General features: G+C 39.0%; 2 protein-coding genes across 8 annotated transcripts in view; one reads left to right on the forward strand and one right to left on the reverse strand.

Moving 5' to 3' along the window:
* Positions 1–19,792, forward strand: part of PTPRZ1 (protein tyrosine phosphatase receptor type Z1) — a 192,537-nt gene extending 172,745 nt beyond the window's left edge. For all 3 annotated transcript variants that reach the window (XM_061166387.1, XM_061166388.1, XM_061166389.1), the window contains 12 exons: positions 48–182; positions 1,005–1,139; positions 2,216–2,379; positions 3,925–4,060; positions 6,069–6,215; positions 10,015–10,108; positions 10,409–10,482; positions 13,156–13,284; positions 13,733–13,879; positions 16,061–16,203; positions 16,979–17,114; positions 18,887–19,792. In XM_061166387.1, the coding sequence (XP_061022370.1) occupies positions 48–182; positions 1,005–1,139; positions 2,216–2,379; positions 3,925–4,060; positions 6,069–6,215; positions 10,015–10,108; positions 10,409–10,482; positions 13,156–13,284; positions 13,733–13,879; positions 16,061–16,203; positions 16,979–17,114; positions 18,887–19,027 (1,581 nt within the window). In that variant the 3' untranslated portion in view covers positions 19,028–19,792. The remainder of the gene's footprint in view (positions 1–47; positions 183–1,004; positions 1,140–2,215; positions 2,380–3,924; positions 4,061–6,068; positions 6,216–10,014; positions 10,109–10,408; positions 10,483–13,155; positions 13,285–13,732; positions 13,880–16,060; positions 16,204–16,978; positions 17,115–18,886) is intronic.
* A 1,329-nt stretch (positions 19,793–21,121) lies between these two features.
* The window catches only part of AASS (aminoadipate-semialdehyde synthase), a 74,316-nt gene continuing 69,105 nt past the window's right edge, over positions 21,122–26,332 (reverse strand). For 4 of the 5 annotated variants that reach the window (XM_061165692.1, XM_061165689.1, XM_061165693.1 and 1 more), the window contains one exon: positions 21,122–25,528. In XM_061165692.1, the coding sequence (XP_061021675.1) occupies positions 25,410–25,528 (119 nt within the window). In that variant the 3' untranslated portion in view covers positions 21,122–25,409. The remainder of the gene's footprint in view (positions 25,529–26,332) is intronic. The other variant, XM_061165691.1, reaches the window with a different exon arrangement.

Consider the following 26,332-nt stretch of genomic DNA (forward strand, 5'->3'; position numbering starts at 1 on the left):
GGCATACAAATGTGTTAGTGAGAAACATTTGTCATTTGTCTCTTCAGGGCTACAACAGACCAAAAGCTTACATTGCTGCCCAAGGCCCACTGAAATCCACCGCTGAAGACTTCTGGAGAATGATATGGGAGCATAATGTGGAAGTTATTGTCATGATAACGAACCTTGTGGAGAAAGGAAGGGTATGTAGGTTATCTCTTATGCCTTCCCCAAGATAGTGATTGGAAGTGCTTTAAGGTGCTTGTGATAGATTCAGCATTAGGAAGCAGCAAAAGTTAGGAAAGCTTATCAGGATTTCTTTCTAGTAGATAAAAGAGCTAAAGAGAAATGGTAGCACTGAAACATCTACATTACCATATGTAAAATTGACAGCCAGTGGGAATTTGCTGTATGATGCAGGAAGCTCAACTGGGTGCTCTGTGATTACCTAGGAGAGTGGGATGCGGTGGAAGGTGGGAGGGAGGTTCAAAAGAGAGGGGGACATGTGTATGCCTATGGCTGATTCACATTGATGCATGGCAGAAAGCAACAAAATATTTTAAAACCGTTATCCTCCAATGAAGAATAAATACATTTAAAATGAATAAATAAATAAAGGGGAAAAGAGGTCAAAATCTTCACTATATATTAAGCTATGGGTTATTTAAATGCATTCTTCATTCCATGAGAAAAAACAAATGAGGTTCATTGAAAAGCTATGCAGAGTGAAGTAGATTTTAATTCACAGGAGCTGGATTCTAGTCCTGGCTTCACAGTGACTCAGGACATCTGGTCTCACTTTTCTCATCCTAAAGAAGGAGGAGTTTGGATCCATCATCTCAGGTCTTTCAGCCTCATAGCTCTCTCCCTTCTCTTCTCTACAACTAACTTGCAGTCACTGAGAAAGGAAAGAAATGGTTTAGAAGAATAAGAGTGTCATGGTATCAGATCTTTACTGACTTCAGGGGTGACTTACACTAAGCATTTGAAATATGAAAATAGCATTTTTACTTTCTCTTTCACAGAGAAAGTGTGACCAGTACTGGCCTGTGGATGGGAGTGAAGAGTATGGGAACTTTCTGGTCACTCAAAAGAGTATTCAAGTGCTTGCTTATTATACTGTGAGGAATTTTACTCTAAGAAACACAAAGATCAAAAAGGTGAGTCTACACATGAGGGATACCATCAATTGAATCATACATCTCAGTCCTTTTTAAAGGGAACAAGTGGTATAACCAAAACAGAGTGAAAATACATGTAAGTAAAGGCTCTGAGAGTTCTTAACTGGGACTTCCCTGGTGGTCCAGTAGTTAAGAATCCATCTTCTGATACAACAGATGTGGTAAGGACCCTGGCCAGGGAACTGAGATCCTACATGTTGTGAGGCAACTAAGCTCATGCAACTGCAGCTGCTGAGCCCATGAGCCAAGGGTGCATGCTCCCCAAGAGAAGCCACCTCAAAGAGAAGCCCGTGCACCACCAAGAAGACCCAGCAGAGTCAAAAAAGAAAAGAACTGTTCTTATCACAGCTACAGCTCAACCCCAAAGATTTCTTCCAAACCTCTTAGTCCCAGATGTGGCTTTGGCACCATATTCTTTGTAGTGCCGATAGTTGCAGTGATACATGAACAAAAGTCCTTGTACCATATGATAACTGCACATCCAACTAAAATAGTGGAAATTGAAAAGGCGGAGGAGAAGAAAAAGAGCAAGTTTTATATATATATATATATATATATATATATATGTATATATATATAATATATAATATTATATGTTATAAATATATATATATATATATATATATATATATATTTAGAGAGAGAGGTTTGTTTTTTTTTAAGAGTTGATTCCAAGCTAGAAATTCAGGCAAGATTTCTACTTTGTAGTCTTGAGAATACCTTCTTTTTCAGGAAACCTCAGTCTTTGCTCTTGAGTTCTTCAACTGATATTATGGAGCCTCATCCACTTTACTGGAAGTCTTACTGATTTAGATGTCAATCATATCTTAAAAAATACCTTGATGGTAACATTTGGTGTGACTGGTTTGACCAAGCTACTGACCACCATAGCCTAACCAAGTTGATATATGAAATTAACCATCACAAATGACAATGTACTTTTTTGGCTTTGTTATGAACCACCAGCATCAAGCTCTGAATCCTAAGTTGATGTTTAAGGACCCCATTTGTGTGTGTTCCTGTAATTAGCTGATTAGCTGTCTGGTCTCTTTTAGGGTTCCCAAAAAGGAAGACCCAGTGGGCGCGTGGTTACCCAGTACCACTACACTCAGTGGCCTGACATGGGGGTGCCTGAGTACTCCCTGCCAGTGCTAACCTTTGTGAGAAAGGCCTCGCATGCCAAGCGCCACGCAGTAGGGCCTGTTGTTGTCCACTGCAGGTGAGTTTCAGCGCCGGGTTGTAAACCAATAGAATTGCTTATGCTAATAAAAAGGGATTCAGTGGAACAAAGGTTTTGCCAAAATGGAAATGATTTCACAAAGGGAGGGGCATGAAGTCCCTAGGAAGCGAGTATGCCAGATTCAGAATTGGATTCCTGAATATTTCAAAGCACCAGTTATTTCTATGATGTATATTATTCTATTTGATTATTTAATTGGCTTTCAACTTATGAAAGGTGTGAAGCAGGCAGAACAATGTCTTGTAATTAAACAAACATTTATTACAATATAATGTGAGGTAAAAATCCTTGAGATGCAGCCCATGTTCCTAGGAGTTAATAGTCTATTGTAGACTTCATAAGTCAGGTTTATATTAGAAAAATCAAAGCCCACAAAATGTGAGGAATTCAGCAAAATACTTTTAATTTGTTTTTAAACAGTTTGGGGTCAAAACTCTTTCTTATATTCCTGAATTTTTTCTAATACATCCTATTGAAAGCCCAGGTACTTCCAAGACAGGATGGATTAATAGAAATAATGCAATTTCAAAGAAAGAGAAAAATGTGTTAGAGGATCTAATTTAATACCTTTCAATTAAAGCAAAAATAGCAGTTAATGTTTAATGAGTGCTAACCACAAAAATCTAATTCACTTCTACATGGAGTACTTTTGTCAAAACAGCATCTGTATTTTTACAGAAACAAGTGTTTTCCTTTGATATGCAGTGTATCTCACACATTCTAATTACCTGTCTCAGGAGTTAGGCTCAGACAAAGTTTGAGAGATCTATCTTAAGATTTTTTATCTGAGCCTGGAAGTTGAGGGAAACAGGAAGATGCAAGAAAAATAGCTCTGAAGGTCAGAGATTGTTTCCTGGTGAATGGAGGAGGCCCAGAGCATTTTGAGAGCAGCTGCTAATTCTTCACTGTAGTACTTCCTGCTCTTCAGAGTGTTTGAAAGGAATCCGTGTCTCTGAATTCTGTCCCTCTGCTAGAGGCTTTGAAGAAGTCGATAGATAATGGCCCTTTAGAAATGACTGAAGTTATGCTTTATTCCTCACCATCTCAGGGAAATGATATTTTCAGCTGAAAGCCTTCACAAACTCTTTCTTCCCATTAATGCGGAAACCTTTACAAACCTGTTTACCTGGCAGTGCCGACCTGGAGACCTTGTCTTTTCAGAGTTTGGAGAAGCTGATGTTTTCATTTTTCTCAAATTAAATGTCTATTTGCTAGGCTCTGATACATAATATTTTCATTGTATCATATAAACTGAATAATAACTGTGATTATTGAACACAAAAAGTCTCCAACAGAAATGATCAAATTGCTTTAGAGTTTGACCTGTCGGCAAAAAAGAAAAGAGGAAACTTTGTTATTTGAAGCATTCTGCTTAACTCTTAAGCTGCTTACTTTTGGACTGCTAAATTACCTACTAAGTGGCTTGGAAAAGGAAATTAATTTACGAGACAGCCAGTTGTGCCCTATCGTCAAATATACTTTATCCTTAACATTGAGCTAGCTCTCTCTTTGTGTGCTCCTCAGTGCTGGAGTTGGAAGAACGGGCACGTACATCGTGCTAGACAGTATGCTGCAGCAAATTCAACATGAAGGAACCGTCAACGTATTTGGCTTTTTAAAACACATTCGTTCACAAAGAAATTACTTGGTGCAAACTGAGGTATGATAAGAAGGATAATTTAATTTACCTAAGGATTGGAAATGTCCCTAAATGCTGGATAGACCAGAGTTTGTATTACCAGATTCGTTAGTCTCATGGGGCACCCCTTGATAAAGTGCTATGAACTGGGTGGCTTAAAACAACAGAAATGTATCATCTCCTAGTTCTGGAGGATAGAAGTCCAAAATCAAGGTGTGGGGAGCAGAGCCATGCTCCCTCCACATCCTCTAAAGAAGGATCCTTCCTTGTCTCTTCAAGTTTCTGATAGTCTCATATTTCCCTGGATTTAGCAGCCTAACTCCAGTCTCTGCCTGTATCTTCACACGGCTGTCTTCCCCCTGTGTCTGTGCCCAGATTTCCCCTTTCTTATAAGAATGTCAGCCCTACTTCATTTAACTAATGACATCTGCATCATCTCTGTGTACAAATAAGTCACATTCTGAGGTACCAGGAGGTTAGGGTTTCAGCATATCTGTTTGGGGAGGGACACAATTCAACCTCTAACATCAGGTTATTGCATATGTGTCATTGATAGACCAGCTAAATTCTGTCTATCGCATAACAAATGGGGAATATCTTTAAAATGGCACTGCTCACAGAAAAGATTCAGAAAAAGAGTAAGTGGATCAGTCAACACTCATCTCCACCAGACTCCTCAAGCTTTTCCTGTGTGTAGTGAGCAAATAGATTCATTCTCCTATTTAAATAGTATGAATTATGCTCAAATTGGGGCTTTAATGCAGGAGACATAAAAGAGTCAGGTTTGATCCCTGGGTCGGGAAGATCCCCTGGAGGAGGAAATAGCAACTCACTCTGGTATTTTTGCTTGGAGAATCCCATGGACAGAGGAGCCAGGCGGGCTATAGTCTGTAGGGTTGCAAAGAGTTGGATATGACAGAAGCAACTTAGCACACACGCATGCTCAAATTAAATTCTTTTTTAAGCCCATTTCATTTGCCCGTATGTGACACAGGACAAAGTCTCCATGCCTGTATTTTATTTTCACTATTTCTAAATAAAAACAGATTTAAATTGAATGCTATGGATGGCAGCTTGAAAACAATAAGAAACCTATGACTGAATGGCTTTGAAATCAAACTTCAATCCATCAAGGAGATGACATTCTAGTTAGATAAGACCAGGGAAGAGGCCCATCCATGAAATAGAAGATAACTATTAAAAACGTATAGATAATTGTGCTGAATTACATTTGACCAGCTAAAAGGAGAACTGGAATGGACAGAAGGGAAAGACCCATCAGAAGTAGAGAAGTCAGTGCAAAATGTGGAAGAGGGTCTCAGGTATGAAGGATGGCCAGAGAGGACATTGCTTTGCCTCCAAGAATCTTCCAGTGGTCTCCTTCTCTAAATGTCAGTGTACATGAAATAAAGAGATGAGAGTGGAAACAGTTCTTTCTGTTTTACTCCTTTTCCTCCATCTGACTTCCTGCCAGGACTGGTAAGCAACCTCTGTGAGTTCTCCCTTCCATTTTGTAAAACTCTTTGTCTATCAATGAAAGATACTACTTTCAAAAGAAAAAAAATTTAATTTGTTTTGTGTGCACTGGGTTTTAATTGTGGCACGGGGGATCTTCAGTTACGGCACTCACACTCTTAGTTGCCACATGTGGGATCTAGTTCCCTGATGAAGGATTGAACCCAGGCCCCCTGCATTGGGAGTGCAGACCCCAGTGGTTCTGGAACACCAGGGAAGTTCCTGGAAAATACTACTTCTGTACCGAGACACTTGCTTGCTCAGATGGTAAAGAATCTGCCTGCAGTGCAGGAGATTGGGCTCGATCCCTGGGTCAGGAAGATCTCTTGGAGAAGGGAATGGCTACCCACTCCAGCATTCTTGCTTGGAAAATCCCATGGACAGCGAAGGCTGGTGGTCTACAGTCCATGGGGTTGCAAAGAGTCAAACACAACTGAACGACTAACACTTCCAAGAACTTTTCACGTATAGGGAGAGCCTGTAGTGATGTTCCTGTTTGTCATTGTTTTGCCAGGAACAGTATGTCTTCATTCATGATGCACTGGTCGAGGCCATACTCAGTAAAGAAACTGAGGTCCCGGACAGCCACATCCATGCCTATGTTAACGGGCTCCTCATTCCTGGACCAACGGGCAAAACAAAGCTAGAGAAGCAATTCAAGGTGAGTTCTCTTCAAAGTCCCTCTCTTGGGTGTCACCATGGGTTGGCATGTTCCCGCATCTCCTCATTTGAGTGGACAAGGCCACATGGACAGGCTGGGTGCTCTGTTGGCCCAGTGGCTACACTGTGTTCTTTACAACCGGCCACAAAGCCACTTGGTCAATTTCAAGGAGAACCTTAGAGTCACAAGAGGGAAAGTTCCCAGAAACCCTAGAAATGCAGGCGTGGTCCAGGAAACAGGGCACAGGGCAGAACAGGATGAACAGGCAGAACTTCTAGCACAGACGGTGTAAGTGCTCTTGTCACTTTGAGAAAACCAGACCACTTAACCACGAGTGCTGCGGCTCCAGCTGTCTGTGCTGCTCCCTGGAAGGATCTGTCTCACTTGAAGCCTTGGACTAGAATAGGCCACCCCACAAGAATAGCTTCTTCAACCCCAGTTTCTGCCTCCCACCCTGTCACGAGGCAGTCAGCTACACAAGGGGAGAGTGCTTTGTTCGACATTCTGCCTCCCACAACTTAACTTAGCTGTCTGATTCCAGAAACCAGTGAGCAAAGAATTCAGAAAGCAGTTGTTATCAGACCTGCTGGTGGAGATAGGGAGATTTGAAGAGTTGTGGCTTTCCAGAGGAATGAAGACTATGTTGTTTTGTTCCCTATTATTCCTGTTGTTGTTCAGTCGCTCAGTTGTGTCCAACTCTTTGCAACCCCATGGACTGTATCATGCCAGGCTTCCCTGTCCTTTACTGTCTCCCAGAGTTTGCTCAAACTCATGTCCATTGACTCAGTGATGCCATGCAACCATCTCATCCTCTGTCGTCCCCTTCTCTTCTCACCTTCAATCTTTCCCAGCATCAGGGTCTTTTCAAATGAGTCAGCTCTTCGCATCAGGTGGCCAAAATGTTGGAGTTTCAGCTTCAGCATCAGTCCTTCCAATGAATATTCAGGACTGATTTCCTTTAGGATGGACTGGTTGGATCTCCTTGCTGCCCAAGGGACTCTCAAAAGTCTCTTCTACCACCACAGTTTGAAAGCATCACTTCTTTGGCGCTCAGTCTTCTTTAAGGTCCAATTCTCACATTCGTACATGACTTCTGGAAAAACCATAGCTTTGACTAATCAAATCATTGTCAGCAAAGTGGTGTCTCTGCCTTTTAATATACTGTCTATATTTGTCATAGCTTTTCTTCCAAGGAGTAAGCATCTTTTAATTTCATGCCTTCAGTTACCATCTGCAGTGATATTGGAGCCCAAGAAAATGAAGTCTGTTACTGTTTCCATTGTTTCCCTATCTATTTGCCATGAAGTAATGGGACCAGTGCCATGATCTTAGTTTTTATTCCTATACCAACCTCTTCCCCGGGTTGCTAGAGAAGCAGGGCCAATTTCTGAAGGAGTATCTCAGAAGAATTCAGGAAGCCCTGGAAAAGCCCAGGAGAGTTAACAAACCTTGAGATTGCAGTTCTTTCTCTTTCTTTTCTCCAGCTTACAACACAGAAGATGTAGTCATTACGAATTCCCTGACTTTTTGCCTTCTCATTCAGCATCTTTTGGGCTTTGGGAGGAGTATGGGACAGACTAGGTTTATAACCTGAACTTAAAACCTGAAGAGAGGGAGACATACATGTTTATTCAGCCAAAGTTATCTGAGTAGTTAAGAAAGAATTCAAGGAAGTAAAGTGCACAGTACAGCTTCCAGAAACAGATAAGAAAGAAATATAAAGCATTAACAGGATATTGCTAAGGTGGCTTTTCTCTAAGTTAAAAAATACATATGTATTAGCCATTTCCAACATAATTTTCACTTACATATGATTTACCCCTTACACAATTACCTAAAAGAGTTTATATCACTTATACTGGGTAATTCATGATCAGAATGAAAATATCAATTATGAAACAGAATCCATTTAAAAAGAGAGACATTTGACTGTTTCCTGTTAGCATCCTAACTAGGGAGATTTAGGGGTGTGTGCTTGTGTTTTTGTGTGTGTGTGTACACTGTCCTATAAAAAAAGGTATTTATTCAGATTTATCCAGTGAAAAATATTCTTAAAATGAAATTGCATGTCTATGTATCCAATAAATATTTATCACAAATGTACCTCATGCCAGGCTTTTGTGTTTGATACTGATTTTGAAATCTACATTGAAAATTAAAGAACCAAAAATATTCAAAGCAATACTGAACAATAAGGAATAGAAATTTCTTAAACTGTATGTGAAAGACCTTTTATGGAATGGTAATGTTGAAAAACAGACAAATCAGCCAGAGAAACCACGTGCATGTGGAAATTGTTATGTGATAGATATGACATTAAAAATTGGTGAAGAAAGATGGACTGATCAGTAAATGATACTAGGACAGTTTCCATGTGGGAACAAGTACAATTACCTATCTACTGTACCTCAAACACTGAAATTATTCAAGATGGATTAAATTCTTAAAATGGAAATAGTTTTATAACTACTATAAGAAAATATTGGAAAATGTATTTTGAGGACATGAAGGTAGAGAAGAACTTCTTAAATAAAAATGTAATTTACAAAAATCTTAAGGAAAAACAGTAATTCAGTTATAAGTGTCTATATGATTAAAGAGAACAAAGACATTTGCAACTTTCTTAGTAGACTATAGATTTACATTTAAGGCATCAAACCCCCTGCAAATTAATGAAAATGAAATATAAATATGGAACAGCAATCATCAAAGAAGAAATAACTAAAATTCACAATTGCACTATAATTAAGAAAATGCTAATCAAAACCACAGTATACTACTTTTCATCTGTTAGCCTGTCAAAAATTGAACACCAATGACTGCACATTCTTTATAGAAACCCTCACATATGTGCATATTAAGAAATATACAAGGGCTATTCATTGCTGCAAAGTTTGAAATAGCGAAACATTGAAAATAATGCAAACATTCACTAATTGCAGAATAGATAAATAGCAAGTAGATTATTTATGTGATGAAGTATTAAAATAGTGAATGTGCTGTGCTTAGTCGCTAAGTCATGTCTGACTCTTTGCAACCCCAGGGACTGTAACCCACCAGGCTCCTCCTCCATGGGGCTTCTCCATGGGGATTCTCCAGGTAAGAATCCTGGAGTGGGTTGCCATTCTTTCTCACACTGCAGGCGGACTCTTTAGCCTAAGCCACTAGGGAAGCCCAAAATAATGAATAAAGAACTATATGCATATACAAGGGCTTCCTTGGTGACTCCGTGGTAAAAAAATCTGTCTGCCAATGCAGGAAATGTGGTTTTTATCCCTGGGTTGGGAAGATCCCTTGGAGAAGGAACTGGCAACCACTCCAGTATTCTTACCTGGAAAATCCCATGGACAGAAGGAGCCTGGCAAGCTACATACAGTCCATGGGGTCGCAAAGAGCTGGACACGACATGTATATATATGTCCACCTGGCTCCTGATGCCGCCTGAAAACGCACACACATGATGCAGTTTATCTCCAGCTGCAGTGTGAGATTTTAATGGAGAGCACACAGCATAGAGGAAGGGTCCCAGTGCTCAAAGTCAAACTAGGTATCAAGCATTCCCTGCTTCTTCCATCCCTCCTGGAATAGAATATAGAACATAAATGTATCAGGGAGTCCCCTAAACAACTTTAATTCAAGAAATTCTTGGAAAATAAGTCAAATATATTCATATTCAGTGTCTTATCTTTGTTGAGTCGCGTGTGTGAATATGAGTATGAGAGTGTGTGTGTGAGTGTGTTTGAATATTTGAGTGACTTAAACGAAATGATGTATATTTTTCCTTGACATTCTTTCTCAGCTCTTGAGTCAATCAAATATACAGCAGAGTGACTATTCTACAGCCCTAAAGCAATGCAACAGAGAAAAGAACAGAATGTCTTCCATCATCCCTGGTAAGCTATGTTGAATTTTGGAAGAAAAAGGAAAACCAACTTTTAAAATAATATTGATAGAAGGTAATTTAACAATATTTTTCCATCTTGGAACAAAAGCAATATACTCATTTAATTATGTCAGATAATGTAGCTTAACAAGGACTCAAAACTTTGAGTGCAAAATACATAGAAAAATTAGCTAAAAAGTCAAAGACACTGAACTTGCAAAATGCAGCTATATTTTGCCATTTGAGGAGGTGGGAAGGAAGTATAGTGCTAAGAGCTTACTTGTTTCTGATGAATGTTCTGTGTTTCCAGTGGAAAGATCCAGGGTTGGCATTTCATCCCTGAGTGGAGAAAGTGCAGACTACATCAATGCCTCCTACATCATGGTAAGTCAAAGAGCTACTGGGGAAACTGACTGCAAGCTTATGTTGCCAGAACCAAAACAGACTGGTCTGCCTGAATCAGTGACTGGCAAATACCGCAGGTGGACATGAGTCAAATCTGATGACTGCAGGTTCACAGCCCACAGCAGCAACAGAATCACAGCATTCCTTGGTGTTTTCATGTGTGCTGGGACTGGAGAACCCTTGGTCAATGCAACTGAGTAGATGCAGGAACCAAACTCACCATTCAGAACTGATATTCAGTTTAGTTCAGTTCAGTTGCTCAGTCATGCCTCACTCTTTGCGACCCCATGGACTGCAGCACAGCAGGCCTCCCTGTCCATCACCAACTCCCAGAGTCCACTCAAACTCATGTCCGTCGAGTTGGTGATGCCATCCAACCATCTCTTCCTCTGTCGTCCCCTTTCCCACCTGCCTTCAATCTTTCCCAGCATAGGGTCTTTTCAAATGAGTCAGTTCTTCGCATCAGGTGGCCAGAGTATTGGAGTTTCAGCTTCAACATGATGAGTAAATACAAAGCATCCACTTACCCATCTAAGTGGCTCCATTTCATACACCAAAGCAGATTTCCTGCAGAACCAGGATACACCAGCATTAGCAAGTCCAATCTCACTGACATCACTCCAGGTCTGCAGCACAGGTCTCACCCTGCAAACTGGGCTCATTTGGCGACTTAGGTTTCTAAAGATTCAATACTTTCTGTCTGCATTTGGCTCTACTCTGAGAGGAGTGAGTGCTTTAGTAGCTGTTTTTTGACTTTCATTTCCATTTCAAGCCAGTCCATCACAGAGCTTGCCTTCAGATGAAAGGGTCCTAACTCCCATGCCCAAATCACTGTTTTATTTAACTAGAAAAGAAAATACTAAGGCGTATCTATACAGGAAACAAGAAGATATATATTGCTGGCATCTAAAAGGGCTTCCCTGGTGGCTCAGATGGTAAAGAATCTGCTTGCAATGCAGGAGACATGGGTTCAATCCCTGGAGCAGGAAGATCCCTTGGAGAATGGAATGGCTACCCACTCCAGTATTCTTGCCTGGAGAATTCCATGGACAGAGGAGTCTGGCGGGCTACAGTCCCTGGGGTCGCAAAGAGTCGGACATGACTGAGCGACTAACACTTTCATTTTTAGGGCTTCCCAGGTGGCACAGTGGTAAAGAATCTGACTGCCAATGCAAGAGGTGCAGGAGACATCTAAAAGCATGCCATACTTAAAGAGGGGCTTCTTAATACTACAGGAAGCAGATGTTTTTACTCAAAAATCGAGAATGGGTTGAGACAAATGTAAATATTGCATTGTGTGTTGGTTAGATAAAAGGCTGTTCTCATCAAGAAAATAATTAAATGCTGGCTACCTACAAAGCTTGCCACAGTATGTCTGAATATTTACAAAATGGAATGAATTTTTATCTACTTGGAATGATGTGGGATGTTGATTGAAGTTGCAGGATAGACTGGAAGTCCTTTCAAGGTCTTTTCCTGGGCTTCCCTGGTGGCTCAGTGGTAAAGAATCCAGCTGCCAATGCAGGAGACACAGGTTCAATCCCTGATCTAGGAAGATTCCATGTACTGAGGGGCAGCTGAGCCCATGTGCCACAACTATTGAGTGTGTGCTGTAGAGCCTGGGAGCCCCAAACAACTGAGCCCACTTGCCACAACTACGGAAGCCCGCGAGCCCTAGAGCTCGTGTTCCACAAGAGAGGCCACTGAAATGAGAAGCCCGTGCACCATAACTAGAGAGGAGCCCCCACTCACTGCAGGTAGACAAAGCCCTCAAAACAGCAAAGACCCAACACAACCAGAAATAAATAAAATTATTTTTTAAAAAAGATCTTTTCCTATCCAAAGCATCTACAATTAATGAAAAAAACATTTAATTATGTACAACCTACTCATTCAAATCTGAATATATGAACTTAAAAGTTTTCTGCTTATCAAATAAGATTGTAACCAAAAGAAAGTAAATTGAGTAGAATTCTACTTGATGAATAAATGAAGATAAAGCTTAAAAAAAATAAAAAACATTCCATACTTTAAATGGGTCTATGGGGGCTAGGAATGGGATCTAAGAGATTCCGTTGCAGAAGGAGCCATGGTTTTGGTAAACAGCAACATGGAAATCATGATTAATTCAATGGCACCAGCTTTCAGGTTTCTGCAGCAACATTTGCAAGGTGCCACCCCTAGTTCCCCTCTGGCAGAGGCAGTCAAGATGTAAAGTATCCTACTGCCAGTAGGTGTGAAATTTGGCACTGCCGTTGGGACTTATGAAATTTAAGAAATGCAGAATTTCTAGATTTCTCTTCTATCTAGTGTGGGAGACATAGTCCACAAGCCATTTCGTTAAGTCTCCTCCTAGAAGTGATAACTGTGTGATAACTTAAGGTGATAACTTCTGCTTCAGTTTAATTATGTATGAAGTGAAGCTCACATTCCCTTTCTCATAGTACTGCTGTGAGAAATAAAGGAGGAAAATGCTTAGCACTGTACCTGGCATGTAGGATGGGTCCATAACATTGGCTATAATAATCACATTATTATTTACAGACACAATCTAAAAATAAAAAGACTAACATAACCATTAACCTGTAACTGTTTCTTGAATGTTTACAGTCATATGCCAAGGCTCTTTCTATCCTCTCTTTGATTATGTAGGGTTATTATCAGAGCAATGAATTCATCATCACCCAGCATCCCCTTCTCCACACCATCAAGGATTTCTGGAGGATGATATGGGACCATAACGCCCAGCTGGTTGTTATGCTTCCAGATGGTCAAAACATGGTAAGTCCCTCAGGTCACTTTTGGCACTTTCTTTTTAGGGTAGGTATCAAGGCACAACTACCCAAAAGTCCAGTACACAAAGCATTTTTTTCCACTAATGAACTAATATTGAAGTTGCATCTTGTCTATTATTGGATCTGGTTTGAATGCAGTAACTCAGGTCTGAAATCGTTGAATGACAGTTTTAAATAAAAGTAGATTGAAATTAACTTAAGTATTTATTACGCTGTTTAGGGAATTAGAATTGCAATCATGAATGAAGTCAGTCCATATACTTCTACTTGCATTTTTTTTTAATAAAACTTGTTAAGATATTTTAAGAGTAAATTTTGAGATTTAAAGAAAAATTTGAGTTGAATTTTCTATGGCAACCTGTTAACTTTGTTTCACAGTCTGACTTAGACATTTTATTAAAATCTAGAATCTTATTTGTTTTTTAATCCTCCAGGCAGAAGATGAATTTGTTTACTGGCCAAATAAAGATGAGCCTATAAATTGTGAGAGTTTTAAGGTCACTCTTATGGCTGAGGAACACAAATGTCTGTCTAATGAGGAGAAACTTATAATGCAAGATTTCATCCTAGAAGCTACACAGGTATGGACATAGTTTAAATGATAAACTTTTCATCTTTTTAAATATATGCCAGTTTAAAGATCTCTCCTAGAAATTAAAAGAAGGAATCTGATTTCTTATAAATTGAGGCAAATTACCCAAATAATAAATTTTACCTTACATGTTATTTTCATTTTTTAAAATCTTATAGAATCGTTAAACAATTAGCCATCACTAAACTCCACCATCCCTGATTTCTACACACACAGGAAGTCAAAAATTTCTCCTTTACTCCAAAGCAGTTGCTGATAGAAGTTAAGTTGAAAATAAACAGAGTAAAAACAAATAATTTTATTAATCCGAATTCTCATGTTTTAAGGTCAGTATTTACCTTGTCTTCTCCTAAGTAAAATGGGAAAAATATTCAGTTCAGTTCAGTCGCTCAGTCGTGTCCAACTCTCTGCGACCCCATGAATCGCAGCACGCCAGGCCTCCCTGTCCATCACCAACCCCCGGAGTTTACTCAAACTCACATCCATCGAGTCAGTGATGTATCCAGCCATCTCATTCTCTGTCGTCCCCTTCTCCTCCTGCCCCCAATCCCTCCCAGCATCAGGGTCTTTTCCAATGAGTCAGCTCTTCGCATGAGGTGGCCAAAGTATTGGAGTTTCAGCTTCAGCATCAGTCCTTGCATTGAACACCCAGGACTGATCTCCTTTAGGATGGACTGGTTGGATCTCCTTGCAGTCCAGGGGACTCTCAAGAGTCTTCTCCAACACCACAGTTCAAAAGCATCAATTTTTCGGCACTCAGCTTTCTTCACAGTCCAGCTCTCACATCCATACATGACTACCTACCAGTAAAAACAAGTTTACTGCCCTGTTCTGGTGTGCAGGAGGTTGTTCAGTGAAGAACTGCTTTGAAAATATGCAATACAATGAATTAAGGTTGTTTTACTAAACTCTTGATTATCCACAGTTTGAATTCTTTGTCAATAATTATTTCTGTAATTACAGCATAGTTCATAAATTATCGTATGGCTCCTGTAAAACACTAAAAGATGCTAATAATGATGAGTAAGGCATGTGAAATTCAGAGGACTTTGCTCAGTCAGAAAAAAATTAAATCATATTTTAGGTGGTTTAAATGTTTCACTTTAATTCTGAAACTGGTAAAATATATAGGATATATAAGAAAATTCAGTATTTGCTAGACTATTTGGTTGACCAAAACTTATAAAATTGATGGTGCAAATACATTGTTTTCTAAATGTTTTCTAGTTCTGCCTGAAATTGATGTTTCATATTATATTTTGTGAGTCAAGAGTCCAGTTTTATTGTTTCATGTGAATAGCCATTGTTCCAGCATCATTTACAGATCAACAATACCAGTTCAGTCATAAATCAAATTCCTGTATATGTATAAGGTACTTTAGGAAACTGAGGATCAGAAGTTTAAGAGAGTTAAAGTCATGCAACCTGGTTTGGTCACTTAAACAAGAATCCGAACTGGGGCTAGAGTGGGACCCATGTCTCCATCCTCCTTGCCAGCACTTCCCACACTGTGTCATGCAATCATATTCTTCCCTTTGTTGAACCTGAGTAATGCTGCTATTTGAAGAAGTATATGCCATCTTTTTCTTTTTTACTTCAAATACAGATGATTTACAGTATTATATGTTACAGGTATACAATATAATGATTCACAATTTTTAAAGGAATATCTATGCAATTTTTAAAGCAAATTTTAAAACAAGATTTCTCTTTGTAAGTTTAATTTTATGGACACAGCCACATCTCTGTTCATGATTTGATTGGCAGTATAAAGTCCACCAACAAGGATTATTTTAGAATAAAAAAGAGGCCACGTCTATACACAGCAAATATGGTGTCATGGTGATTTCTCCTTTCCATGATGATGGATAGACTACAACAACTGCTACAGTGACTTGGTTTCATCGCCTTCCTACAATTCCTGATTTTCATGGAAATAATTATTGACAAAGAATTCAAATTTGTGTCTTGTAAATAGTCAGGAGTTTAGTAAAAAAAACAAAAACCCTAGTTCATCGCACTGTGATTCAATGAATGGGCTGTAATGACTCCTGCACTCAGCATGTGATTTGGTTTTATTGCATTCCCGTAGTTACTGATTTTCCTCAATGCATCTACTCACCACCCAATATGACACTTTTTAAAACACTGATTTTACCTCTTCTTGTAGGATGACTATGTACTTGAAGTGCGGCACTTTCAGTGCCCCAAATGGCCAAATCCAGACAGCCCCATTAGTAAAACTTTTGAACTTATAAGTATTATCAAAGAAGAAGCCGCCACCAGGGATGGGCCCATGATTGTTCATGATGAGTAAGTGCCACACCTTAAATCTGTTCACAACTGACATGCTCTGGGTGTGTGTATATTTCTGTTATCTTTGTACTAACCTAATATTTTGGACCCATGGTGAATTATTCAGTCAGGGTGGATTATTGCTTCTCATGGACATGATTAACACACAATAGTTTGGGGTTTATTTTCCACTTAGAGCTCCTGTTGAAGGCAGAAGATGGGTGCAGGGTCACAGGCATCTGTTCTTGCATTCTGCGCTGAGAACACTTTGTGTGATGAGTCAGTGTTTTAGAACCTGGATTTTTACAGGTTCTAACCAGTGAGACATTCCTCAGCCACTGACTTCCTGGGATTGGAGTAAAATTGATATCATGATGTCATTTTTATTTACCAGAAATAGAAATCTGTATCCAATTGATCTTTCCAGGTTTCTGTTGTCAACCAAAATGCATGTGCATATTATATATGATACTTAGATACTTATTTTATAATATATATTATTATTTAACCTCAGTCAGATTATTTTGATTTATTGCCAACCCATTCCATAGTATAACAAAACAAAATGTATAACCAAATACTTAACTTCTACAAAGTGTCTCATTACTAACACTGTGAACACTCTGAAATGTTTCAAATTAAACCATGGTTCCATGGACAATAAAATGAGACAATATATTAAAAATTTCAGTGTTCTTACTGCCAAGTTGTCAAGGCCACATGCTCTGTGAGTTCCAGATGTGAATGTTTGGTGCACCTGAATGGAGTCCTTGCCCCTTCCATTTGCTTCCAGGCACGGAGGAGTGACAGCTGGAACCTTCTGTGCTCTGACGACCCTGATGCACCAACTCGAAAAAGAAAATTCCGTGGATGTGTACCAGGTAGCCAAGATGATCAATTTGATGAGGCCGGGAGTCTTTGCCGACATTGTAAGTAACAAGACAGCAAATCAAGCTTTTCCTGTTAGAGTGCCTGTTACTTTCTCAGTTCAGTTCAGTCGCTCAGTCGTGTCCGACTCTTTGTGACCCCATGAACCGCAGCACACCAGGCCTCCCTGTCCATCACCAACTCCCGAGTCTACCCAAACCCATGTCCATCGAGTCGGTGATGCCATCCAGCCATTTCATCCTCTGTCGTCCCCTTCTCCTCCTGCCCCCAATCCTTCCCAGCATTAGGATCTTTTCCAGTGAGTCAACTCTTTGCATGAGGTGGCTAGGGGCTACCAAAATCATTTTGTTGTGTATCAAAAAGAACACGTTGATAACATTAACCTGAAGTTTTCAAGTTGAATTATATCCTGTTTGCAATCCATAGACCTGGAACTATAAACAATAAACATTTAAAGTTTATCTTCCATAAAATTGATGGATCAAAAATTTTCAATTCCATTGTGTGCCTTTTTGTGAGACTTAGTGTAATTCTGAAAAAATATCTTTAGTAGAAGCACCAACTAATCTGATTTATACAGCAAAATAAACATTTTATTCCAGCATTCAAGTTCTGCATAGCCTCAAAGAGCAGTCAGAAGATAGAATTCAATTGTTTGCTTTTTTCTAAACTTAAGAAGTAGCTAATTCTGAAGGTACTTTTAAAAAAAGAGAGAGAAGGACACTCATGCAATCAAGAAAGAGCATCGCACATCTGGAAAGATAAGTCTCAACTCTGAGAATAATTTGGAAGCTTTTATTATAGAAAAAAGGGCTAGAAAGACAGTAGGGAACTCTGTGTATGCCCTGGTGGGAGAAGCTTAGGTGAATGCAGAAATCATAGGCTCCCTTCTAGCTTTCTGGTCTGTATATGGAAGAGCCGTATAAGGGTCTGCCTTCAAAGCTCCAGCCCACACCAGCTGGTCAGAGAGCAGGGAAACTCCTGTGCACACACACTTCAGAGGAGCCCTTGTTAAAAGTGTCATTCAGGCAAGGTGAGTTGTATGTACCAAGCTTGTCATTTGAAATTGCTTTCTGGAGACTAAGCTTACACCCAAGTTTCACAAATGCATTTACTAAGACATGTGGTCCTAATGATTTTCTACTGTGGTGCCAGCCATTAGCTCACAGTCTTTGCAACTGCCTTGCCCCCACCTCACCATCCCCAACTTGGCATCTGAAAGAGAGCAACTGTTTATTCTTCTGTGTGTCTCTGAAACCAGAGCAGGACACATGCTCTCCTTTGCACAAAGCAGGACATAGGACTGGCCGGGCTGGTAGAGTGTGAAGAATGCTGGGTAAACAGTGGGTCAACAGTGGGTCCTGTGAAAGGCCTGCATTCCCCTTGAATTCCTGTGCTGACAGTGCCGTCCTGAGGTTTCATAACAACTGGAGAATGGAGAACGAATAACTCAGCGGGATCCAAGAATCGAGTGCCAAGGGGCTTACACACAAGTTGATCAATCAGTATTAGAACCTTATCACATCACCTTCTGATTGATTGCATGACGTCTGAGCAGGAAGGGAGTGCTTACCATTGGCAAATGTATATGGGCCAATGTGTAGGTCCGTAAGGGTTGGCTAATTGTGGAGCTACTTTAAATTTAATCAGAAAGAGACATTAATATGGATGGTGTACCTCTGCCAATTGTAACAGAGCCCTTCACACAGTGACCTTCCTTGGACAGTAGCAAAGGATGACTGCAAACACTCCTTCTTTCTACAAATGTATGTCTTCACTGAGTTTCCTGTTTCTTACCACCTCTCTTCCCCAGGAGCAGTATCAGTTTCTCTACAAAGCAGTCCTCAGCCTTGTGAGCACAAGGCAGGAAGAGAACCCGTCCACCTCTCTGGACAGTAACGGCGCGGCATTGGCTGATGGAAATATAGCCGAGAGCTTAGAGTCTTTAGTTTGATGTGGAAAGGGGTGAGAAGAGCCCACGTGTGAGCACTGCTTCCCTCTTTCTAAAATTAGACTGGAAAATCAGTTCCGTTATGTTATCTGTTTACTTCACATCACCTGACAGTTACTACCATGACATAGGATTCTGCTGCCAAATTTACATCATTAACAATGTGTGCCTTTTTTGCAAAACTTCTTGTAATTCACTTATTGTGTTTAAACTAAAATGATTGAAATTTACAGTATTTCTAAGAATGAAATTGTGGTATCTTTTTTTCATATTGATTTTAACAGAAAATTTCAATTTACAGATACTAGGAATTCCCAACTAGAATTCCCAAACAGAAAACATGTTTGTTTTTAGTGTCAAATTTTTAGCTGTATTTGTAGCAATCATCAAGTTTGCTAGAAATATAACTTTTAATATAGTATACTGTAAATAAAACACCCTGTTCCCTACGATATTCAACATTTTACAACTGCAGTATTCACCTAATGTAGAAATAATCTAATACTTACTGTAAATACTGCTCTAGTGTCTCCATGGACCAAATTTATATTTATAATTGTAGATTTTTATATTTTACTACTGAGTCAGTTTTCTAGTTCTGTGTAATTGTTTAGTTTAATGATGCAGCTCATTATCTGGTCTTACTCTGTGAGTCTTCTTGATATTGTTTTGTGTTGTGATTAACTGTTTTAGCATGTAATTTTAACTTTTATGGAAAATAAAAATACATTTGTTTTGAAGGAAGATGTTTTTATGAGAATAACACCTTACCTGACATTGTTTAAATGGTTTTTATCCAAGGCATTGCAAAAATAAATATAAATATCACCATCAGTTTGTGTTTGCTTGTGGAATACTGAGGCATATGTAGAAGAAAATTATGGATATGTTCCCTCTGAAATGATGGACGTAAAAAAAGGTTGATGGGATGGGACAGTGTATAGAGTTGATTCCCAAACTGTGTAGTAAGGCACACAGGAAACTCAGAATTGAACATCTGAGGACAGCAGAGCAATGTGTACTAACATAACACAATTACCCCTATTACATTACTTGGTTCTTGTTATTCAGTCACTCAGCTGTGTCTGACTCTTTGTGACCCCATGGACTGTAGCCCACCCGGCTCCTGTGTCCATGAAATTCTCCAGGCAAGAATACTGCAGTGGGTAGCCATTCACTTCTCCAGGGGATATTCCCGACCCAGGGATCGAACCTGGGTCTCCTGCAGAGCAGGCAGATTCTTTACTGTTTGAGCCACTAGGAAGCTTCAAGACTTAACTCTGTGTTTTGTATTTCTTGCTAATTAAGTAAAATTAAGAATGAGTGTTAGGACTAAAAAAAAATTGGAAATTGGAAGTTATTAGACTAGCTGCTAGTGACTAACAAATATTTCTTCAGAACAGGCAGTTTTTCTCACTGGATCCTTTCCAGTAGAATTCAAGTCTGGTCCATATATTTCCAATATAATCGCCAAATGTAAACCATGGTAAAGAAGACTAATCTATACAAAAGATAAGAGTAGCTACCTGCATGGCTATGCAAATTGTTCATTGCATCTACTGGGGAGCTAATCAAAGCACAGACACTGAATATTTATTAGGATATGTATTTAATAAGATTAATATTTATTATGATGTTATGATTAATATTTTTACTTTTTCCATTAGATGATAAGTAAAGTGTATTGTTCTAATTTACATATTTGATGACAATTTTTTGACAGAAGTACCTAGGAGTACTTTTCTCTAATTCTCAAAAAGGCCTTATTTGGGCTAGTGGTGACCCTAACAACCCATGGTAAGGGAGGTTTTATAAATCAGAGTTCTTCCCAAATTTTATAAAGTATCTTGGGCTTTTGAATGCTGATCAAATTTCAGTAGTATGTCTTGTCACTTTAGGCAAGTCATTTAACTTTGTGAGACATATTTTCTCTTCTGTAAAGTCAGAGCTGGCCTAATGATCATTTTGGTCTCTTCTTCACTATAACCACTTTACAACTCTCCTTATGGAGCAGATACATCTATGACTTCCCTGAGAGGCATGGATCCTTGAGGAGTCTTCCAAATGTATCCAAAAGATTGAAAAATATCTCAGAGCTAAAATATCATTATCTTTAATGTAAATTTCAAGCAAATTGTTATTGGAAAGAGTATTGCAAAAAAAAAAAAAGAAAAACTAGTGTTTTTGAACATCTACTAGACATCAGGCTTTTACATTCTCTCAGAACCTTTATAACCATGCTGTGGCTTATTGTTGTCCTCAGTTTGTGGAACAAGAAAGAGCTAGTATGTGGTAGAAACAATCACACTGCTTCTCAGAGGAATTTCTAGCGTCTCACGAGTCTAGGACAAGGAAAACTGGAAATATAAATACCAGTATTGTCTACAGGAGGCCAAAAAAGGTAGAAAAATCTGGAAGATGTGAGCATTAAGCCTATCAAAAGATTTAGACCAGGGATTCACAAATGTAGCTCAAGGGCTGAATGCTCGTAGTTGTAATCTATCCATCCATACCCAGATCCTACCACCACCACCTTTACTGCTGAAATCCTTGCTGGACGGCTTTAACTGGAGGATAATTGCTTTACAGTGTTGTGTTGGTTTCTGCTGAACAACACAGATCAGTCATAACTATTATATACTATAGTTATGACTGTATGTGTATATGTGTGTGTATATATATGTGTATAGCCCCTCCCTCTTGAGCCTCCCCCATCCCACCTCTAAGTCATCACAGAGCCCTGAGCTGAGCTCCCTGTGCTACACAGCAACTTCCCACTGGCTAGCTATTTTACACACACATAGATATATGTCAATACTACTCTCGCCAATTTGTCCCATCCTCTCCTTCCCCCGCTGTGTCCCCACAACTGTTCTCTACACTTGCGTCTCTCTTTCTGTCTTGCAGATCGTTTCATCAGTACCATTTTTCTAGATTCCATCTGTATGCTTTAGTATATGACTCGTTATTGAGAGCCAATGCAGTGTTTCTGTCTACTTTACTCAAGCTTACTGACGTTTCCTTTTCTAGCATTAGATCCGCCTCTTCAATCCTACCCGTTTATCACTTAAAGCCCAAACCAGTTGCTATATTATCTTAGTGGGTTCCCCCTCCCACCCAAGGTTCCCTAGTTCCCATGTCATCTGAGTGCTCTTCCAGACTGCAAGTGGAGTCAATGCAACACAACCATTGTTGATGTTCAGTTGCCCAGTCGTGTCCGACTCTCTGTGACCCCATGGACTGCAGCACGCCAGGCTTCCCTGTCCTTCAACCATCTGCTGGAGCTTGCTCAAACTCATTGAGTTGGTGATGCCATCCAATCATCTTGTCCTCTGTTATCTCCTTCTTTTCCTGTCTTCTGTCTTTCCCAGCATCACAATCTTCTCCAGTGAGTCAGCTCTTTGCATCAGGTGGCCAAAGTATTGAAGCTTCAGCTTCAGCATCAGTCTTTCCAATGAATATTCAACACAAGCATTATCTCCTAACTGATTATGTTAAAATCAATGTTGTGATTTAAAAAAAAAAAACTGCCACAACAGATATGCCTTTACTTACTTATAGATTATTGATCTCTACATAATTATTTTTGACAGGTGGGACCAGGCCTTAATCAACTTTGATCCTTTTCAAATAGCATAGATATTTTCTCAACTGCCATATGTCCCAAGTATCATACCTGCTTATTTTGACAGCAGAATTAGTTTCATATGCCAGAATATGAGCACAGTCCCTCAGAAGGTTTAATTTATAATCCCTCAACATAAGCATTTTTCCTTCAAGGAGAAAAATAAAGTTTTATTTGTACAACTTGATAAATAATTCTCACCCCATACAATTCACACAAAGTGCACAATTCGATGGTTTTTAGTATAGTCACAGAGTAGTACCTCCATTACCACAAAATCAATTCTATAACATTTTCATCATCTCCCTCCCCAAAACCCCAAATTCATTAGCAGTCACTCCCACTTCTCCCCAACATCCCCCAGCCCTAGGCAACCACTAATCTACTTTCTCCATATAGAGATTTGACAGTTCTGGACATTCCATACAAATGAAATCACACAATATGTGGCTTTTCCTGCCTGGCTTCTTTCACTTGAAGTTTATCCATGTCATGGCATGTATCAGTACCCAGTTTCTTTTTAATTGCTGAATAATATTCCATTGTCTGGATATGCCACATTTTGTTTATTATTTGATGGGTATTTGACTTGTTTTGATTTCTGGCTGTTATGAATAATGCCACTATAAACATCTGTTTACAAGTTGTGTGGATGCATTTTCATTTTTTCTATACCTAAGAGTGGAATTACTGGATAATATGAAAGTGAAGTCGCTCAGTCGTGTCCGATTCTTCGCGACCCCATGGACTGTAGCACACCAGGCTCCTCCGTCCATGGGATTTTCCAGGCAAAGGTACTGGAGTGGGTTGCCATTTCCTTCTCCAGAGGATCTTCCCGACCTAGGGATCGAACCCAGGTCTCCCACATTGCAGGCAGATGCTTTAGTGTCTGAGCCGCCAGGGAAGCCTCACCCTTCACCAGGGATAACATGATAACTCTGTGTTTAACCATTTGAGGAACTGCCAAACTGTTTCTCCAAGCAGCCGTACCATTTTATATTTCCACCAGCAGTTTATGAGGGTTCCAACTTCTCCACATTTTCACCAACACTTACTATTTTTTTCATAATAGCTATCCAGGTGACGTTGAAGTGCTATCTCACTGTAGACTTGACTTCTATTTCCCTGATAGCTAACATGTGCTAAGCATCTTTTCATGTGCTTAGCGGCCTTTTGTATATCTTCTTTTGAGAACTGTCAATTCTGATCCTTTATCCTTTTTTTAAAATTAGGCTCTTTTACTTTTTATTGAATACACTAGTTCTCTATCTATTCACGTTCTTCTCTTACCTGATATATAATTTGCAAACAGTTTCTCATTATGTGGGTTGTCTTTTGCCTTCTTGATGGTATTCTTAAAAGCACAGAATGTTTTAATCATGATGGTATCCAGTTTATCTATTTTCTTCCTTTTGTTGCTCGTGCTTTGGTGTCATTTATTTCAGAAACCATTGCCTAATCCAAGGTCAGGAAGATTTACACCTGTGATTTCATCTAAAAGTGTTACAATGTTTGCTCTTATATTTAGGCATTTGGTCCATTTTTAGATAATTTTTAAATGTGTTGTGAGGTAGGGAGTCCAACTTTATTCTCTTGCATGTGGGTATCCAGTTGTTTCAGCACCATTTGATGAAAAGACTATTTTTCTCAACTGAATTGTCTTAGCACCTTTTTCAAAAGTCAATAAGCATTATTTCTGAACTCGCATTCTATTCTTATTCTACTTTTTAGAATTATTTTCTTAGTATCATTTTTGCTTTATTAATTGATACTGCATACCAGTACAATTTTTGAATGTTAATCTTGTATCCTGCAACTGATGAACTCGTGTATTAGAGCTAATGTTTTCTTAGATTATTCTTTTGCATTTTCTATGTATAAGATTATGCCATCTGCAAACAGAGATAGTTTTACATCTTCCTTTCTCATCTAGATGTCTTTTATTTCATTTTCTTGCCTAATTGCCCCATCTAGACCCTCCAGTACAAGCTGAATAGAAATGGCATGAGTGTACACCTCTGTCTTGTCCCTGATTTCAGGGGAGACTCCATCAGTCTTTCATCTTTAAGTATGATATTGGCTCTGGGGTTTTCATGGATACTCTTTATCAGGTTAAAGAATTCCCTTCTATTCCTAGTTTGTTGAGTGTTTTTTTATCACAAAAGGATGTTGGATTCTTTTCCTGTGCCTAATGAGCTGATCCTGTAGATTTTGATTTAATCTTACCTATTCCTTTTCTAAACATTAAAGAGGAAACTATCAGAAATGTCACTTTCTTAAATCATAATTTTACAAGAAGGCACAAAATAGCATTATTGCAAAAGCTTGTAGACAGGTAATCTACAAACATCCAGCTGAATCACTCTGAAAAACAAAAGCAAAACAAAAATAAAGCTGTGTGAAGAAATTTTCTTCTTACTAAAAAGATAAAACTTCATCTGCTAATTATAGGAAAATATATTCTTGTAAGAAAAAAAGTTGCATAATAAGTTAACAAGTAGTACAAGCATTATCACTTTTACATACACATGAAAAAAATACATGATAGAATTTTTAAAGTTCTCTGATAATTACTGGCATCTCTTGTAACAAATGTTTTCATATTAAAATAGAGATTTATATTTCAAAAACACAATTGTATTGACATATCAAAACATATCATGCTTTACGTTTTAAAATATCACATTAACAAGCATGTTTGCTGCACAGAAGTTCAGAAATGTGTTGGCTGGGAAGATAAAAACAAAATATAATACTCAATTATAGTTTGATTGTGCTCTGTGTAGTATACATAATGCCTTCTGCTTTAATTCGCTCCAATATTGGTCCATAGATCTCCTTTGAAAAGGGTCCCATCAAGCCTTTAGCTTGAATTTCACCTAGAAGAAAATAAGTTTGAAGTTACCATTTTAAAGGTGGTAAGAAAGGTTAATTTCTACAGCAAGAATCACCATATAGCAGTAAACTCCAAGTTAATGAATTGTTGGCAGCTTAAGGATTTTTTTTTTAATAGCAGCTTAAATATCTCCTATTAAATTATTACATAGTGATTACACTGTAAGGAAAAGGGTTTCATGGAAAGCACAGCTGAATTTAGGGACTGAGACTGAATTTATACATCTAACTGCATTAACTACCAGATCAGAGAAATAAGTATAAGAAGAAAGAAAACTTGTAAACCTAACTGGTCTGATTTGCTGATGTCGTTTTTTAACACTGACACAATGAAATTAAACCAATCTGAGGGAATTCCCTGGCGGTTCAGTGGTTAAGACTCCACACTTCCACTGCAGGGGGCATAGGTTCAATTCCCAGCCTGGGAACTTAGATCCTACATGCTGCACGGTGTGGCAAAAAAAAAAAAAAAATCTGAAACCAATCTGGTAACTTCGGCACTGGCATCTGTTAGGATGGCTGAAAGAATAAATTTGGGCACTTTCCTTAAAGGTCATGGTGACCTCATCCCATATCACTTCTTCACTACAGTTCCTCAATAACTAGTAGGTAGTTTAATTGGATATAGACTAATATTCCCTGGTGGCTCAGTGGTAGAGAATCCGCCTGCCAGTGCAGGAGACACAGGTTTGATCCCTGGCCCGGGAAGATCCCCTGGAGAAGGATAATAGCAACCCATTCCAGTATTCTTGCCTGGAAAATTCTACAGACAGGTGAGGGGGGTGGGC

Source organism: Dama dama, chromosome 18, assembly GCF_033118175.1.
Source record: "Dama dama isolate Ldn47 chromosome 18, ASM3311817v1, whole genome shotgun sequence".
Classification (NCBI taxonomy): domain Eukaryota; kingdom Metazoa; phylum Chordata; class Mammalia; order Artiodactyla; family Cervidae; genus Dama; species Dama dama.